Source organism: Poeciliopsis prolifica, unplaced genomic scaffold, assembly GCF_027474105.1.
Source record: "Poeciliopsis prolifica strain line A6 unplaced genomic scaffold, Auburn_PproV2 SCAFFOLD006, whole genome shotgun sequence".
In the NCBI taxonomy this organism is placed as follows: Eukaryota; Metazoa; Chordata; class Actinopteri; order Cyprinodontiformes; family Poeciliidae; genus Poeciliopsis; species Poeciliopsis prolifica.
The window spans coordinates 11068711-11082671 of record NW_026562381.1 but is presented as its reverse complement, the minus strand read 5'-3'; the positions used below and the strand labels follow the sequence as shown (position 1 = coordinate 11082671).

At 41.0% G+C, this 13961-nt stretch overlaps 1 protein-coding gene across 1 annotated transcript; it reads right to left on the bottom strand.

The window, feature by feature from the left end:
* Positions 1 to 352: 352 nt before the first annotated feature.
* On the bottom strand, positions 353 to 13881 carry LOC129360454 (transcriptional regulator Kaiso-like). The gene is made up of 2 exons (XM_055030690.1): positions 13843 to 13881; positions 353 to 3812 (listed from the first exon to the last, which is right to left on the bottom strand). The coding sequence occupies exon 2, from the start codon at positions 3808 to 3810 to the stop codon at positions 1972 to 1974; it is 1839 nt and encodes a 612-aa protein (XP_054886665.1). The 5' UTR covers positions 3811 to 3812; positions 13843 to 13881; the 3' UTR covers positions 353 to 1971.
* Positions 13882 to 13961: the final 80 nt, after the last annotated feature.

The window sequence follows — 13961 nt, the reverse complement described above, 5'->3', positions numbered from 1 at the left end:
AACGGTAGGTAGTAGTTAATCATGAAACTGTTTGAATGTCAAGGACTTTGCAAACCTTCCAAGCACCTGAAATAAATTCAGGAACTTCCCAAACGAAGCCTGATTATATTATCTAAGTAAAGTGAAGCAGATAATGCAAAATATCTGATTTAGAGTTTTTAAGCAATTTACACAACTCTTTGTATTGTTAAAAAAAATTTAAAAATCTTCATAAATAGTTTTGTTCCCACAATTATTCATAAAAAAAGTTTTTTATTACCTAAAGGCCTTTTGGTTTCTATTTAAGGCCATGCTGCTGCAAATTTAAACTTTAACAGTTTTTAAGAAAGCATATTACACAATGAAACGTTAACATAGTTAATCCATTTATTGAAAAACAATCTGTAGCATTTAATCTGAAAACAAGACAGATTGGTTTCAACCTTTAGCTCTACCTTTACCTGCAAGAAGACGGTTCTAATTTCTGACATGTAAAAAAAAACAAAACAACAAAAACAAAACAAAAAAGAAACACCTGGAAATTTAAGTGCGAAATGCTAATAAATCTCAGTTAAAATTCCTACCTTTACATTTAAAACAATACAAAACAAATCCATCTTCCACGATGTAAGTAATCCAATGAAACTGTACAAATTTTCCTGCCACAAGACCCAGATGTGGCAACAATGACGTCATGAAAAAATATATTTTACAAAACAAAAAATCCTAAAATCATCATCAGAAGGTCCTATTAACAGGTGAAGCATTGAGTTGATTTAATATCTGAACAATCTTATTGCATTTTATAATTTGTATTTAACACATTTTCTTTAAGAACAAAAAAAAAAAAAAAAAAAAAAAAAAAATCGCGGTAAAATACGTATATTTGGGGTAGAAGACACAAAAAAGACGCCTGGATTGACAAAGAAATGAAACGGTTATTGAAACCGTCATCGGTCAGCAGTGTTGAACCGTTTTAGACATCATGGCCTAAATGTTACAAATACATTCATCTCACATTTCAACATGAAACATGCTCTGTGATTAATAAAGATTTTTAAAAGTCTCATCTTTAACTTTTAGTAGAGTCAGTAAATTGAATGGTACATTATTCTGTTGGACGATCAAATCAATGTGAAATCAATGATTTATAGACTCAGAGTTTCTACGTTACAACAAAGTTTAAAACCAGATTAATTTACCTGGAAGGAAAAACATGAAAACGTGTGTGTGTGTGTGTGTGTGCGTGTGTGTGTGTGTGACTGTGTGCTCTGACGTTTACAGTCGGGTGTGAAAAATGTTGAATGATTTTCTAAAGGATACATCATCTTTTATCATAATTTTCCAACAATACTGAGAAACAATTGGGCAAAGTTTCACATTTACAACAAAAGCTAAAGCGGTTTTACCTCAACTTCTTTGAACCTTTAAAAACGAGAAAATAAATTAAGAACACTTAGACTTTCCTAAAAACCTTAAAGCTGCAGTATGCAATTTTTAGATATAAAAAATGTTTTTAAATGTTTGTTAAAACTGTCACTCTGTCATGACACAGATAATCTGTCTTCTCCCAGTGATTGGTCAGAAACAACCAATCAGAGCCAGGAGGAGGGGCTTAGTGCTGTCAATCACCTTCTCTGCTATCCTAAAGCTTCTCCCCAATAGCAGAGCCCATCATGAATGCTAAGGCTAGTTAGCATGGCCACCAACGATGGTGGAGAAACAGTTTTCCTGTAATGATGAGTTGTTTCTCTGCCATTAGCACATTCAGCAGCAGAGACTGATTTGTCTCATACAATCATAACATGTTGACAGCTTTAACAAACATGTAAATTAACCGACTTTTTAAAAAATAAAACTTGCATACTGTCGCTTTAATTTGGGGTACGATCAGATTTAATCACAAAACATGATCTGAATTGGAGGACGAACACAGTTAGCGTAACCGAGAAGGCACAGGATATCCGGCGGACTGATTGCTTCCCAGCGGCTCTACGGTGTGATGTACTCGAACTCCATGGCTCCCTGCGTCGGGGAGCTCATCGACGGCGACTGAGAGTCCGGCTGCAAGCGAGCATCCGGCTGCAAGTGAGCATCCGGCTGCAAGTGAGCATCCGGCTGCAAGCGAGCATCCGGCTGCAAGTGAGCATCCGGCTGCAAGCGAGTGCCCGGCTCGGCGAACAGGTCGTCCCAGTACATCCCGCTCTGCGCCGAAGAGTGCATGACCTCCACTTCGGCGGGGCTAATCTCCTGCATGCTGCCGTCCTCCGATATGAACGGCGTTCCCGGCAGGTCGGTCACGTACGACTTCTTCTTCGACCTGCACGGCAGCAGGCGGTACAGGTTGTCTCCGTCGTCTTTCTGCTTCCTGCCGCTCGGGTCCTGGTTGTGGACTTGCTTGCAGTGGTGGGACAGAACCTGGTAGTTCTGGAACATGTCGTTGCACAGCAGGCACTGGTACCGCCTCTCGCCCGTGTGGCACACTTCGTGTTTAGTTCTGTACTCCGCCAGGGCGAACACCTTGTTGCAGAAGCGACACGGGTACTTCTTCTCCCACGAGTGGGTGTTGAAGTGACGCCGCAGACTCGTGATGCACACATATGGGCGTTTGCACACGGCGCAAACGTAGAAAGTCTTCCCATCCATGATCAGCTCATAGTGATCGTCCAGCTCCGTTTTGTTCTTCTTCCTGTTCGGACTGAGTGTCGGCGACAGTGGCGTCTGGTCGAAGGCCTTTTTGGGCGTCGCCATTAAAGCTCTTTTCCCTTTGTTGGGTTTTGATCCTCCTTCTCCTGGGTCTTCTTTCATTTGGACGATGTCGTACGTGTCCTCTCCGATGTTGGCGTAAACTTTACATCCGGATGAAAGCGAATCGATTTCTGTGCCGGTGTCGAGAGTCACCGTCTGTTTCGCCTCTATAGTTCCCTTGGTGCTGCTAGCAGAGACTCCGGAAACATCCAGAAGTCGTAGTTTGGGATCGCCCTCTTGGGAGGAAGCGGCGACTTGCTTTTTGTGGACTCCCAATATGTCGGTGCTTTCACTGGTCGGCTCCGGTGTGAGGGTGCCTGGTTGGGCGTGTGTCGCTGGAGAGTTACTGGAGCTGCGGTCCGGACTGTTCACCTGACTCTCTGCGCCGTTAGTTTTTGGCGTGGCGGCTTCTTTTCCTGCATCCGCCGCAACGTGATTTGAGTCTTCGCTTTGTTTGGGTTCAACGTTTTCCGATTCCACTTTTTCCAAATCGATGATGTCAGAAGGGTTGGCCTTGAGACTCGCCGCTCTGGTTTGAGCATCGGTGCAGGAGACGAACACTACATCATCGCCCTCCTCCTCGCTTCCCGCGGGTTTCTTTGTCTGATTGAATTCCTCTGCGGAAATGGAGAAGGACTCCGTGATGACGGGCATAGTCTCCGGAGAGGTGTCGCTCTTGTTTCCCGTGTCCTGGGACAAACCCGGCAGACCTTTCACTTGAGACAGCGGCGAATGCAAGTTCGCAATAAACTTCACACCCAGGATCTTTCCGGCGCGGATGAGTTCCTCCAGCATGTCGGAGCGGACGCGGATGATCCTGGAGCTGTAGATGTAGTTGAGGATGTGCTCAAAGATTTCTGGCCGGATGAAGTTGAGCTCGATGACTTGTCCGGCGACGGCAAAAAGCTGGTGAAAGTACGTGCTGGAGGCCGACAGGATTGTTTTGTGCGCTCTGAATTTCTTGTCCTGTATGATGATGGTGATGTCACAAAACAAGCCATTGCTCCGCTGCTCGTTCAGAGACTTGAGGACAGCTGCTGAATACTGCGTGTCGGTTGCAGATATCAGCTTTAGGTTCGGCATGGCTGTAGAAAGAAAGAAGGAAGAAACAAAAACAGAATAGAATCAGAGTCCAGTCTGTGTGGTCACCAGCTGTGTTTACATTCACCATAGAGATGCGCACCTTGAAATTATGAAAAATTTATTTTTTGCTAAAAAACAACATTTTGTCAAGATTTTTCAGCCGTAATGAAATGGAAAAAAATGTCAAAACTGCAACAGAAGCACTTTTTTTTCACAACAGTCACATCATCAATAAGTTGGTGTTACTACTGGTGAAAACAACAGACAAGACGACAGGAAGTAACAGGAGGAAGATGGATTGCTTTTGTTATTTTGGACAATTAGCAGCTGGATCCAGTTCCCACAGCATCGCTCAGTTCATAGAAAGTCGTCATTCTAAAATTTCTGTAAAATCATTGACTGCAATTTACCCAAAACATCCCATACGTTGCTGCTCCTGAATATCAGCGGCTTGTTGCTCCAACACCTGATTAAGACGCCGGCTTCTCTCATGACTTTTAAAGATTTATCCCATGAACAAGCTTATTCATGCGTAATTTTATTTTAATTTCTTATTTAATAGAAACACCATAACTGTGAAATTATGTTTTTTAGTGAACAAAGTTTTGTGCACACTTCTAAAGAAAAATGCAGCTTGTTGCTGTTAACGAGCTGCATTTTCATTTTCATTTTCCGGGCGCCTTTATCATTTATCTTCACAGAATAATTCCCATTCAACAGATACAAAATTATATCCAGAGTTCAATGTAGAGAAAAAATGACAATTATTCTCATGATCCACCATAAACTTAAATGTAAAGTTTCATTAGGATTTAATGAGATAGAACAAAACAACAAAATACTGCTTAATGGTAAACATGTTGCAATTAGTCAGTCACATCCAGGGAATGTTCTGAGTAGAAAGATATGCAATGTCCGCATTTTACAAGGAGGGCAAAAAGTTCAGCTTTGATCCAATCGAAAGACTTGGTCTGCAGCAAATGTAGAGCCCTGAAAATTGACCATATGTTAAGAATAGCATTTATTTGATTTATGTTATGATAGTATCACTTAAGAATGGTGCATGATGGGAGTGAGGAGGTCATGACCTTGTTAGATTAGAGAAAAAAACGAGAGAGGAAAACTATATGCTGTATACTGAACCGTGGATTTTGTTTTAAAAGTTGCACAAAGTGAAACTCTTCAGTTTTTTTTAGTTCTTTTCAAGGGTGCAACATAAATTTTGGTGTTTCCGCCCGGTTCAGCAAATGTTTTCGGCAATGAGAATTTTTTTTTTTTTGATGAAGAGGAACTACGTCTCGGCGGAGGTGAAGTGCTAGCGGCTATGCTAAGCGGCTATGCTGAGTGACTACGCGGCTAGTCAGACGCGTCTACTGGAAAAGAAAAGCAACCACAAAGAATCAACCAAACGAAACATCATGGACAGTGAGTGGAATCTCTGTTTGCCGATATTGAAAAGAAACTAGTCACTCTCACTGGATAAGCTAAATGCCCTAACTGAAGCGCTAGGCCTGGAGCTTAGTGAAGAGGTGAAGTCGTCATGTCGGCTAATAAGAAGAAAAATGCTCATTCACTTGGAGAGTGAGGATGTCACTTCGTTGGAGGACAGTGGATTTTCAGTTTTGTTGACCACTAATGATTTAATAGATGACATGAATAAGAAAGCTGATATGGACGTTTTGTCAGGTGCTACGTCAGAGCACACCGCTTCTGAACAACAAGTGGTCAGTGAGCAACCTCTGCTGGTACAAATCGGTACTACACCTTCAGTTTTACCACCGCAAATGTCAAGCTGCTCACCAAGTTCTAAGTCATCGCAAGTCAAAGACCAAGTAAATCTGTATCCAATATATAGAAAGGATTTTCGAATTATTGGACAGATCGGTGATGTGGGACAGAAGGACAAACTGAACTTCGCTAGTCTTGAAAGACAAATAGAACGTGGACTTAAAAAAGGATATGATGAGGGAGAGATCGTTGAAGCAGTGATCCAAGCCATTGCACCTGATGTGAAACTAAAAAGTTATCTAGAGAGTAGGTCAGAATTATCATTGGACTCTCTCAGGCAAGTGCTTAGGACACACTTCATAGAGAAAGATGCAACAGAACTCTATCACACTTTAACACGTGCAGTACAAGATCCCAGAGAAACTCCTGTTCAGTTTCTTATACGCACTATGGACCTTAGACAAAAAGTGTTAGCTGCTTCTGATAGAGCTAAGTTGGACTAAAATATGATCCTGAGCTCGTGCAGACACAGTTCTTGCAAACTATTCTGACTGGATTACAAGATGATGCTGTAAGAGTGGACATTAAACCTTACTTGCAGGACGCAACCATTAGCGATGAAGTGCTTCTTGAAAAAATGAGCATCGCTTACAGTGTTGAACTCGAAAGAAGGAATAAACTGTCGACAAGACAAAAGAGCATCAAAGTGGCTTCAGTTCTGGAAGAGGATGGCTACAAAAATGAAAATGTTGGAAGCTCAAGGAAAAGCAAAAAGCAGACAGAAAAGCCAAACCCCATTGTGGAAAAGCTGGAAGCTAATAACAAAGTTATTTGTGAAGCTATCCAAAATCTTTCAACACAAGTTGCTAATTTGACTCACGCAAAAGTGAAAACTGAAGACAAAAACATAACTAAGTCATACTATCCAACTATTACCAGAAAAAGCCCCAGAAAATGTCATCAATGTGAACAGTCAAATCCAGAAGGAAAATGTACACACTGTTTTAAATGTGGAAGCAGTGAACATTGGGCTGTTGGATGTCGGAAAAAGAAAGACTCAGCAGTTAATGTCAACAAAATTGAAGTACATACTGCAAATTTTATTGACAGTGTTCCACAGAAGGAGGTGCCTTTGTCAAAAAAACAGGAAAAGACAGCAAAACTGATAGGACGCAAAAACCTTGTCCAGTGTAACATTGGAGGTGTCCCAGTCACAGCTCTTTGGGACACAGGATCGCAAGTGTCAATTGTGGATCTAAATTGGAAAAGAGAACATTTACCAGAAGCCGAGGTTCGATCAGTGAAAGAGCTTCTTGAAGAAGGTATGTTAGATCTTTCTGCTGCAAATGGGACTGAGATACCATATGAGGGTTGGGTAGGAGTTGAGTTTAGTCTTACAGAGAACAGAGACAGTGAACTGTTAGTACCATTTCTTGTAAGCTCTCAGCCAATTGCCAAGCCAATAGTGGTTTCAATGTCATAGAAGAGCTTGCAAAGTCTAACATATCAACAGATAGGACTCTTCCCAACAAGTTTTGGCACAGTCTTGGGTCAGCATTAGATGTAGGACACAAGAAGGCAAAAGCAGTGTTCTCTGTGTTAAGTAAAGACAAATCTATGTTGGAGAATCAAACAGTAAGGCTAGGAAGACAAGATATCATTATTCCAAAACATCAAATGTTCAAAGTAATCTGCGGAAAATTCAAGAAAAATGTGCTGAAGGGAAAATATGCAGTTTTGGAACCAAATGAAAGCACACCATGGCCAGAAGGATTACAAATACAACAGCAACTAATACACATACCAACTGATGAGGGAGCTGCAATTTCAGTTGTAGTTGAAAACAATACAGACAATGATCTCAGACTACAAAACAGAACAATAATTGGTTCATTATTCACAGTGGATAACATAGAAGATGTAAAAGAAGTCACAAAGAGGTCACAAAGGGAAAGTGGACATGTACACACCAAAGACATAAAAGTGACACCAGAAAATGAAGGAAAACCTGAAAAACAAACATGGGATCCACCAGTTGATGTTTCACACTTAACAGTGTGAAACAGTGTACTCCTCTGACTTCCACTACAACTCGGAGCTGTGCCACATACAGAAGTATGCTGACGACACAGCCATAGTCGGATGTATCAGGGACGACGGAGAGGAGGAATATCGCTGTCTGCTGAGGGACTTTGCTCTCTGGTGCCACACAAACCACCTGGAACTCAACACCTCTAAGACGAAGGAGATGGTTATAGACTTTGGGAGGTCCAGACCAAAGCCGAGACCAGTCGTACTAGAGGGAACGGAGGTTGAGGTCGTGGGCTCCTACAAGTACCTCGGGCTGTGGCTGGACAGTAAACTGGATTGGTCAAAACACACCAGCCACCTGTACGGGAAGGTGCAGAGCAGGATGTACTTCCTGAGGAGACTGCGGTCCTTTAACATCTGCAGCAAACTGCTGTGGATGTTCTACAGTCAGTGATCGCCAGTGTCCTCTTCTACACCGTGGTGTGCTGGGGAGGCAGCACATCCAAGAAGGACACGTCCAGACTGGACAAACTGATCAGGCGTGCCGGCTCTGTGGTCGGCATGAAGCTGGACTCTCTGGTGACGGTGGCAGAGGCGAGGACACTGAACAAACTGCTGAACATTATGGACGATAGCAGCCACCCTCTACACGCCGTCATCAGCAGCCAGAGGAGCCGGTTCAGTGAGAGACTGCTGCTTCTCAAGTGCCGGACCAATAGATTCAAGAACTCCTTTGTCCCCCACGCCTTCAGACTGTACAACTCCTCCTGGGGGGTCGGAGGTGACACAGGACAGAGGGAAGAAGGAGTAGTTTTTCTACAAATGTGAACTCCATATTTATCAGCCAAACTGATAAATAACAGTTTGGCCTGTTATTTATCTGTCGGTGGTCAATCTATCCACCAAATTGCTATAATTTCCTTTTGTGTTGTATTTATATTCTTTGTTTTGTATTTAATTTGTATTTTTTGTATTCTTTTGTGTATGCTTACTGTGTGCCACATTTTTGCCTGTGAGCTGCTGGTAACTATAATTTTCTGAGGGAGTCTTCCCAAGGATCAATAAAGTCAAGTCTAAGTCTAAGTCTAAGTCTAAGCAAGAAAAAGTGAAAAAAATGCTAAGAGAGGAAAGTGAGTTTTTGCACAAGATGAGTGGGATACAGGATGCATACCTGATCTGCAGATGAAAATACATCTCAAAGATAACATTCCAGTGACAAAAACATACAATTCGATTCCTCGTCATTTGTATCAGGAAGTGAAAAAACACATTCAAGATCTACTCAGTAGGGGGTGGATACAGGAGTCGACTTCTTCTTACTCATCACCAATAGTAATTGTGAGAAAAAAAGACTCTACCATCCGACTTTGTGTGGACTATAGACAATTAAACGAAAAGACACACCCAGACAGACATCCCATTCCAAGAATTCAGGAAATTTTGGAAAATCTCGGTGGAAATTCCTGGTTTACTGTGCTAGACCAAGGAAAAGCCTACCACCAGGGCTTTGTTAGTCCAGAGAGCCGAGCATGCACTGCCTTCATCTCGCCATGGGGACTTTATGAATGGCTGAGGATACCCTTCGGATTAACAAATGCCCCAGCTGCTTTTCAGAGGTATATGGAGGGTTGTCTTGGAGATCTCAGAGATGAGATATGTTACCCTACCTCGATGATGTTTTAGTTTTCAGCAAAGATTTTGACCAACATGTGGAAAATGTGAGAGAAGTTTTACAAAGACAAAAAGAATGTGGAATAAAACTCAGACCAAAAAATGTGATTTTTAAAAAAAGAAGTGTGTTATGTCGGCCGTGTCATTTCAAAAGATGGATACCGGATGAATCCAAAAGAAGTAGAAGCTGTCCAAGCTTTGAAAAAGTCAAGTCCTAAAACAGTCAGAGAAGTAAGATCCCTTGTAGGCTTTCTAGGCTACTATCGATCGTTCATAGCCGACTTCTCAAGGATAGCAAAACCGCTTTATGATCTGTTGTCACATCCAAAGACAAAGAACAACTCCTCAAAGAAAGGTTCTGCACAGTTGCCACCATCTCAGTCTGTGGAATGGACAACATTACAGCAGGAGGCACTTGAAAGGCTTGTCGACGCTTTGTCAGATCCACCAGTAATGGCCTACCCAGACCTTGAAAAACCATTTGTGTTACAGGTGGATGCATCAGAGGAAGGTCTTGGGGCTGTCCTATATCAAAGGCAGGAGGGAGCATTAAGAGTAATAGGGTATGGTTCACGTACACTCACTCCTACTGAGAAAAACTACAAACTTCACTCAGGAAAGCTTGAATTTTTAGCTTTGAAGTGGGCAGTCACTGAACGATTTCGAGATTACCTCTTCCATGCCCCACACTTTACAGTGTACAGTGATAACAATCCCTTGACATATGTGATGAAAAGTGCTAAACTGAATGCGGTAGGACATCGCTGGGTCTCAGAATTAGCAGATTTCCGATTTACTCTGAAGTACAGACCTGGTAAAGTCAACCGAGATGCTGATTTTCTCTCTCGCAAACCTACAGAAATGGACAAGATAATGTCAGCATGTACAGAGGAATGTAAAGCTGATGACATAACAGCACTACAGCAAGGACTCAAAGCGGATCACAGTGGTGATACTGACTGGATTTCAGCTGTTACATGCAATGTAAATGTACTGTCACAACTAACTGTTCCATGTACGACTCTAGTTGAGCCGATAGCAATCAAAGACATTCAGATTGCTCAACAAGAAGATCAAGTGACACAACGAGTAATCACATTAAAGCAGAAAGGTGAGAAAATTAAATACAGAGACAAAGTGAAAGAGACAACTGAAGTAAAACGACTTTTGAGGGAATGGCCTCATCTTTACCTAGACAAAGATGGAGTGTTACGACGAAAGACAAAAACTAGAAATCAACTTGTCGTTCCTGCTAAGCTTAAGGCACTGATTTTTCAGCAACTCCATGAGGAAATGGGTCATTTAGGAGCGGACAGAATGATCATTAGCCAGAGAGAGGTTCTATTGGCCAAAAATGCGAGAAGAGATTGAACATTATGTGACAAGAGTCTGCCACTGTTTGAAACAGAAGAAACCCAACCGAAAAACTAAAACCCCACTACAAACTATTACAACCTCTGCACCTTTTGAACTAATTTCGATTGATTATCTGCATCTTGAGAGAAGTAAAGGTGGAGTAGAGTATATTCTTGTAATAGTAGATCATTTTACTAAGTTTGCGCAGGCTTATGCAACATCTAACAAGTCTGGAAAGACAGCTGCACGCAAAATCTTTGACGACTTTATTCTGCGATTGGATACCCTGCTCGAATCCATCATGATCAGGGAAGGGAATTCGAGAATGAGTTGTTCAGAAAGTTGCAAAGCTATAGCGGAATACAACATTCAAGGACGACACCTTATCATCCTCAGTCTAACCCAGCTGAACGTTTTAACAGAACTTTTGTTAAGCATGCTCAGAACATTGGAAGAGACACAGAAACCTAACTGGAAAGACTATTTGAACAAAGTAGTACATGCATATAACTCTACAGTCCATGAATCGACTGGCTTTTCACCTTTTTCTGTTATTTGGAAAAGAGCCAATCCTACCCATTGACTTATTGTTTCCAAAAGAGCAAAAGCAGTCGCAGTCTCATCAAGACTATGCAGACAAATGGCAAGGTCAATGCAGGAAGCTTACAACATTGCACAGGAAAACATGAGAAAAGCAAGTAAAAGAGGACAAAAGTGTTACAACAGAAAAGCCTGGAGTTCAGAACTTCAACCTGGAGACCACGTTCTTGTCCAAAACCTATCTGAAAGAGGAGGACCTGGAAAAATACGTGCTTACTGGGAAAACAAAACGCATGTTGTTAAAGAAAGAAGAGGGAAAGACAGTCCAGTTTATGTGGTGACACCATTAGATGGTGAAGGGAGGGAAAGAATTCTTCATAGGAATGTTTTACTACCCTGTCCTTATCTCATTGATGAACAAGATACTAAAGAACCAAAAGAAAAACACAAGCAGAAGAGACAAGGAAACAGACAAATACACCAAACCAGAGACCATGTTCATGAGGATTCTGACAGCTGTAGTGAGGACGAGTACTCTGTGTGGATTGCTCATCAAAGTCGGACTACCAGTCTCAACCCAAAAGCCCCAGTCTTTCAGTCCAGATCAAGACAACCTGCAGAAGAAATCCAAACTAGGAGACTTGTACAAAGACAAAGCCAGTTTCAGGATGAAAATGATTCTGCTGACGTCAGTAATCAAGTGGACGACAGACATGATGAAGGAGACTTCCAGATCCAAGACACGAGTCAAAATCCGGATATGGATACTGAAGATCAAACACTTGAACTTGAAATGCCTGAGGAAGACAGCGATGCCTCTTCGGAGGTTGATCAGGAGGTGAAGCAAGAGCGACGTTCCTCAAGAACACGTCAACCAAAATCCATCTTTACATATGATGAGTTAGGGAAACCTAGTTTCATATCTTTGAAGAAATAGAAATTCTATTTTGAACAATATATAGTTACAGTTAAAGTTAATTGAAAATGTTTTATGATTCATTTGGTACAAAATATTTAGTTACAAATAAGAGTCATTTTGCAGAGATTTATTTCTGATGACTAAAGCTACACTTAAAAGTTATTGCTGTATTTACAGAAGGAAGTGAGTTTTGTAAGGTAACAGAAGTCGTACTACATTCACAGCATGTTTAATGTGGATACATTTAATAAGGTGGAATGGTAGATTTAGCCATATGTGACTTAATGGACTTGGGAGGCCTACCAATGTACCAATGATTTAAGTTAATACACTGAAACAGGAATATAAGTCAATATACTTATTCTGTGTACATGCATTTGTAGTCATTGAATGTGTAGTAGTGGTTATGGTTTTTGAAGAGCAACATGTAACTAAATGGTACCTGGTTGAATTCAGTGTTAGAAGCTAGTTGTAAGGATACATTCTTTAAGTTTTGAAGTTTAAAATGTTTTGGAAACATTTTATTATTTTAGTTGGGGAGGGTGTAGAGCCCTGAAAATTGACCATATGTTAAGAATAGCATTTATTTGATTTATGTTATGATAGTATCACTTTAAGAATGGTGCATGATGGGAGTGAGGAGGTCATGACCTTGTTAGATTAGAGAAAAAAACGAGAGAGGAAAACTATATGCTGTATACTGAACCGTGGATTTTGTTTTAATAAAGTTGCACAAAAGTGAAACTCTTCAGTTTTTTTTAGTTCTTTTCAAGGGTGCAACACAAACTGCAAACCGGAGCTCCTGTTGCTTTCATTCAACAATCGCTCTCTTCCTACCACACTTCCATAAATGCCAGTTCAATCTTCCAATGATGGCTTGAACAGATGTTCTAGTTTCAGATGTGATTCTGTAACAGAACTATGCTTTAATTTTTACTGTGCTGTTTGTCCACTAATGAGACCTTTACTGAACAGCTGCATTCCCACAGAATAAATTAAAAACAGGTGGAATGACTACTAATTCACTGGCATCTGAAGGCAATTTGGCTGCACTGGATTTTATTTAGAAATATCAGATAAAAGGGGACTGAGTACAAGTGCACATTATTCTTTTCAGATCTGTCTTTGTACATTAGTCAAGCAAACATTGTTTGCCTTCCTGCTCGTTATTACGCAAAATCCAACTGACATCAATGAAACAGCGTTAAGTTCAAGAGGAATGAGTAGACATTTAAATGACCTACCGCTGTAAGGTCACAACAAATAATTATTTAAAAAGGAAGGACACAAGGAAATTATTTCACAGGCTGTTATGAAGTGAAGGCGAACATACAATTATGTTTAAGAGCTTTTAGAGAACTAAAACAATGAGGTTTTCCATGCTAATGGTTGCTTAGTGATAGTACAGTAATAACAATAATACGGCAACTGCTACATTTTAATTCGTATTTGTAATAGAAACTGCCTTTATTAACAACAGCCTATGTCGGTTTTATAAGTATTGTATTATTGGTCTCTAATATATCCGTTACTAAATACTCAGTCGCTGCTGTTAGCATGCTAACAAAGGTAACGATCATTTCTCTTTAATGAGGAGGAAGCGCGGCCTGCTGCTTAGCATCCTGTTAGCATGCTGGGTTTTAATTACGCAAAACGGGAGAGGAAATCATCTAGTGTCTCTATATTTATACACAAAAAATGGCAATTAAATATTTACCCGAACCCTCGATGCCTGACCCAAATCTAAGCCTGAAAGTTGTCAAAAAAGTTGCAGTGTAAATAATTACCTTCGCTGCCGACTGACAACAGACCGGAAGTTTCCTGCAGTCAGCTACACCGCAGGAAGCACCAGAAGCCTTCAAAATAAAGGTACCTAAACTTGAGATTACTTTTCCAGTAAAAAAAT

Excerpts from the sequence above, each read along its gene's own strand:
- LOC129360454 (XM_055030690.1), bottom strand. The coding sequence starts at position 3,810 with ATGCCGAACCTAAAGCTGATATCTGCAACCGACACGCAGTATTCAGCA.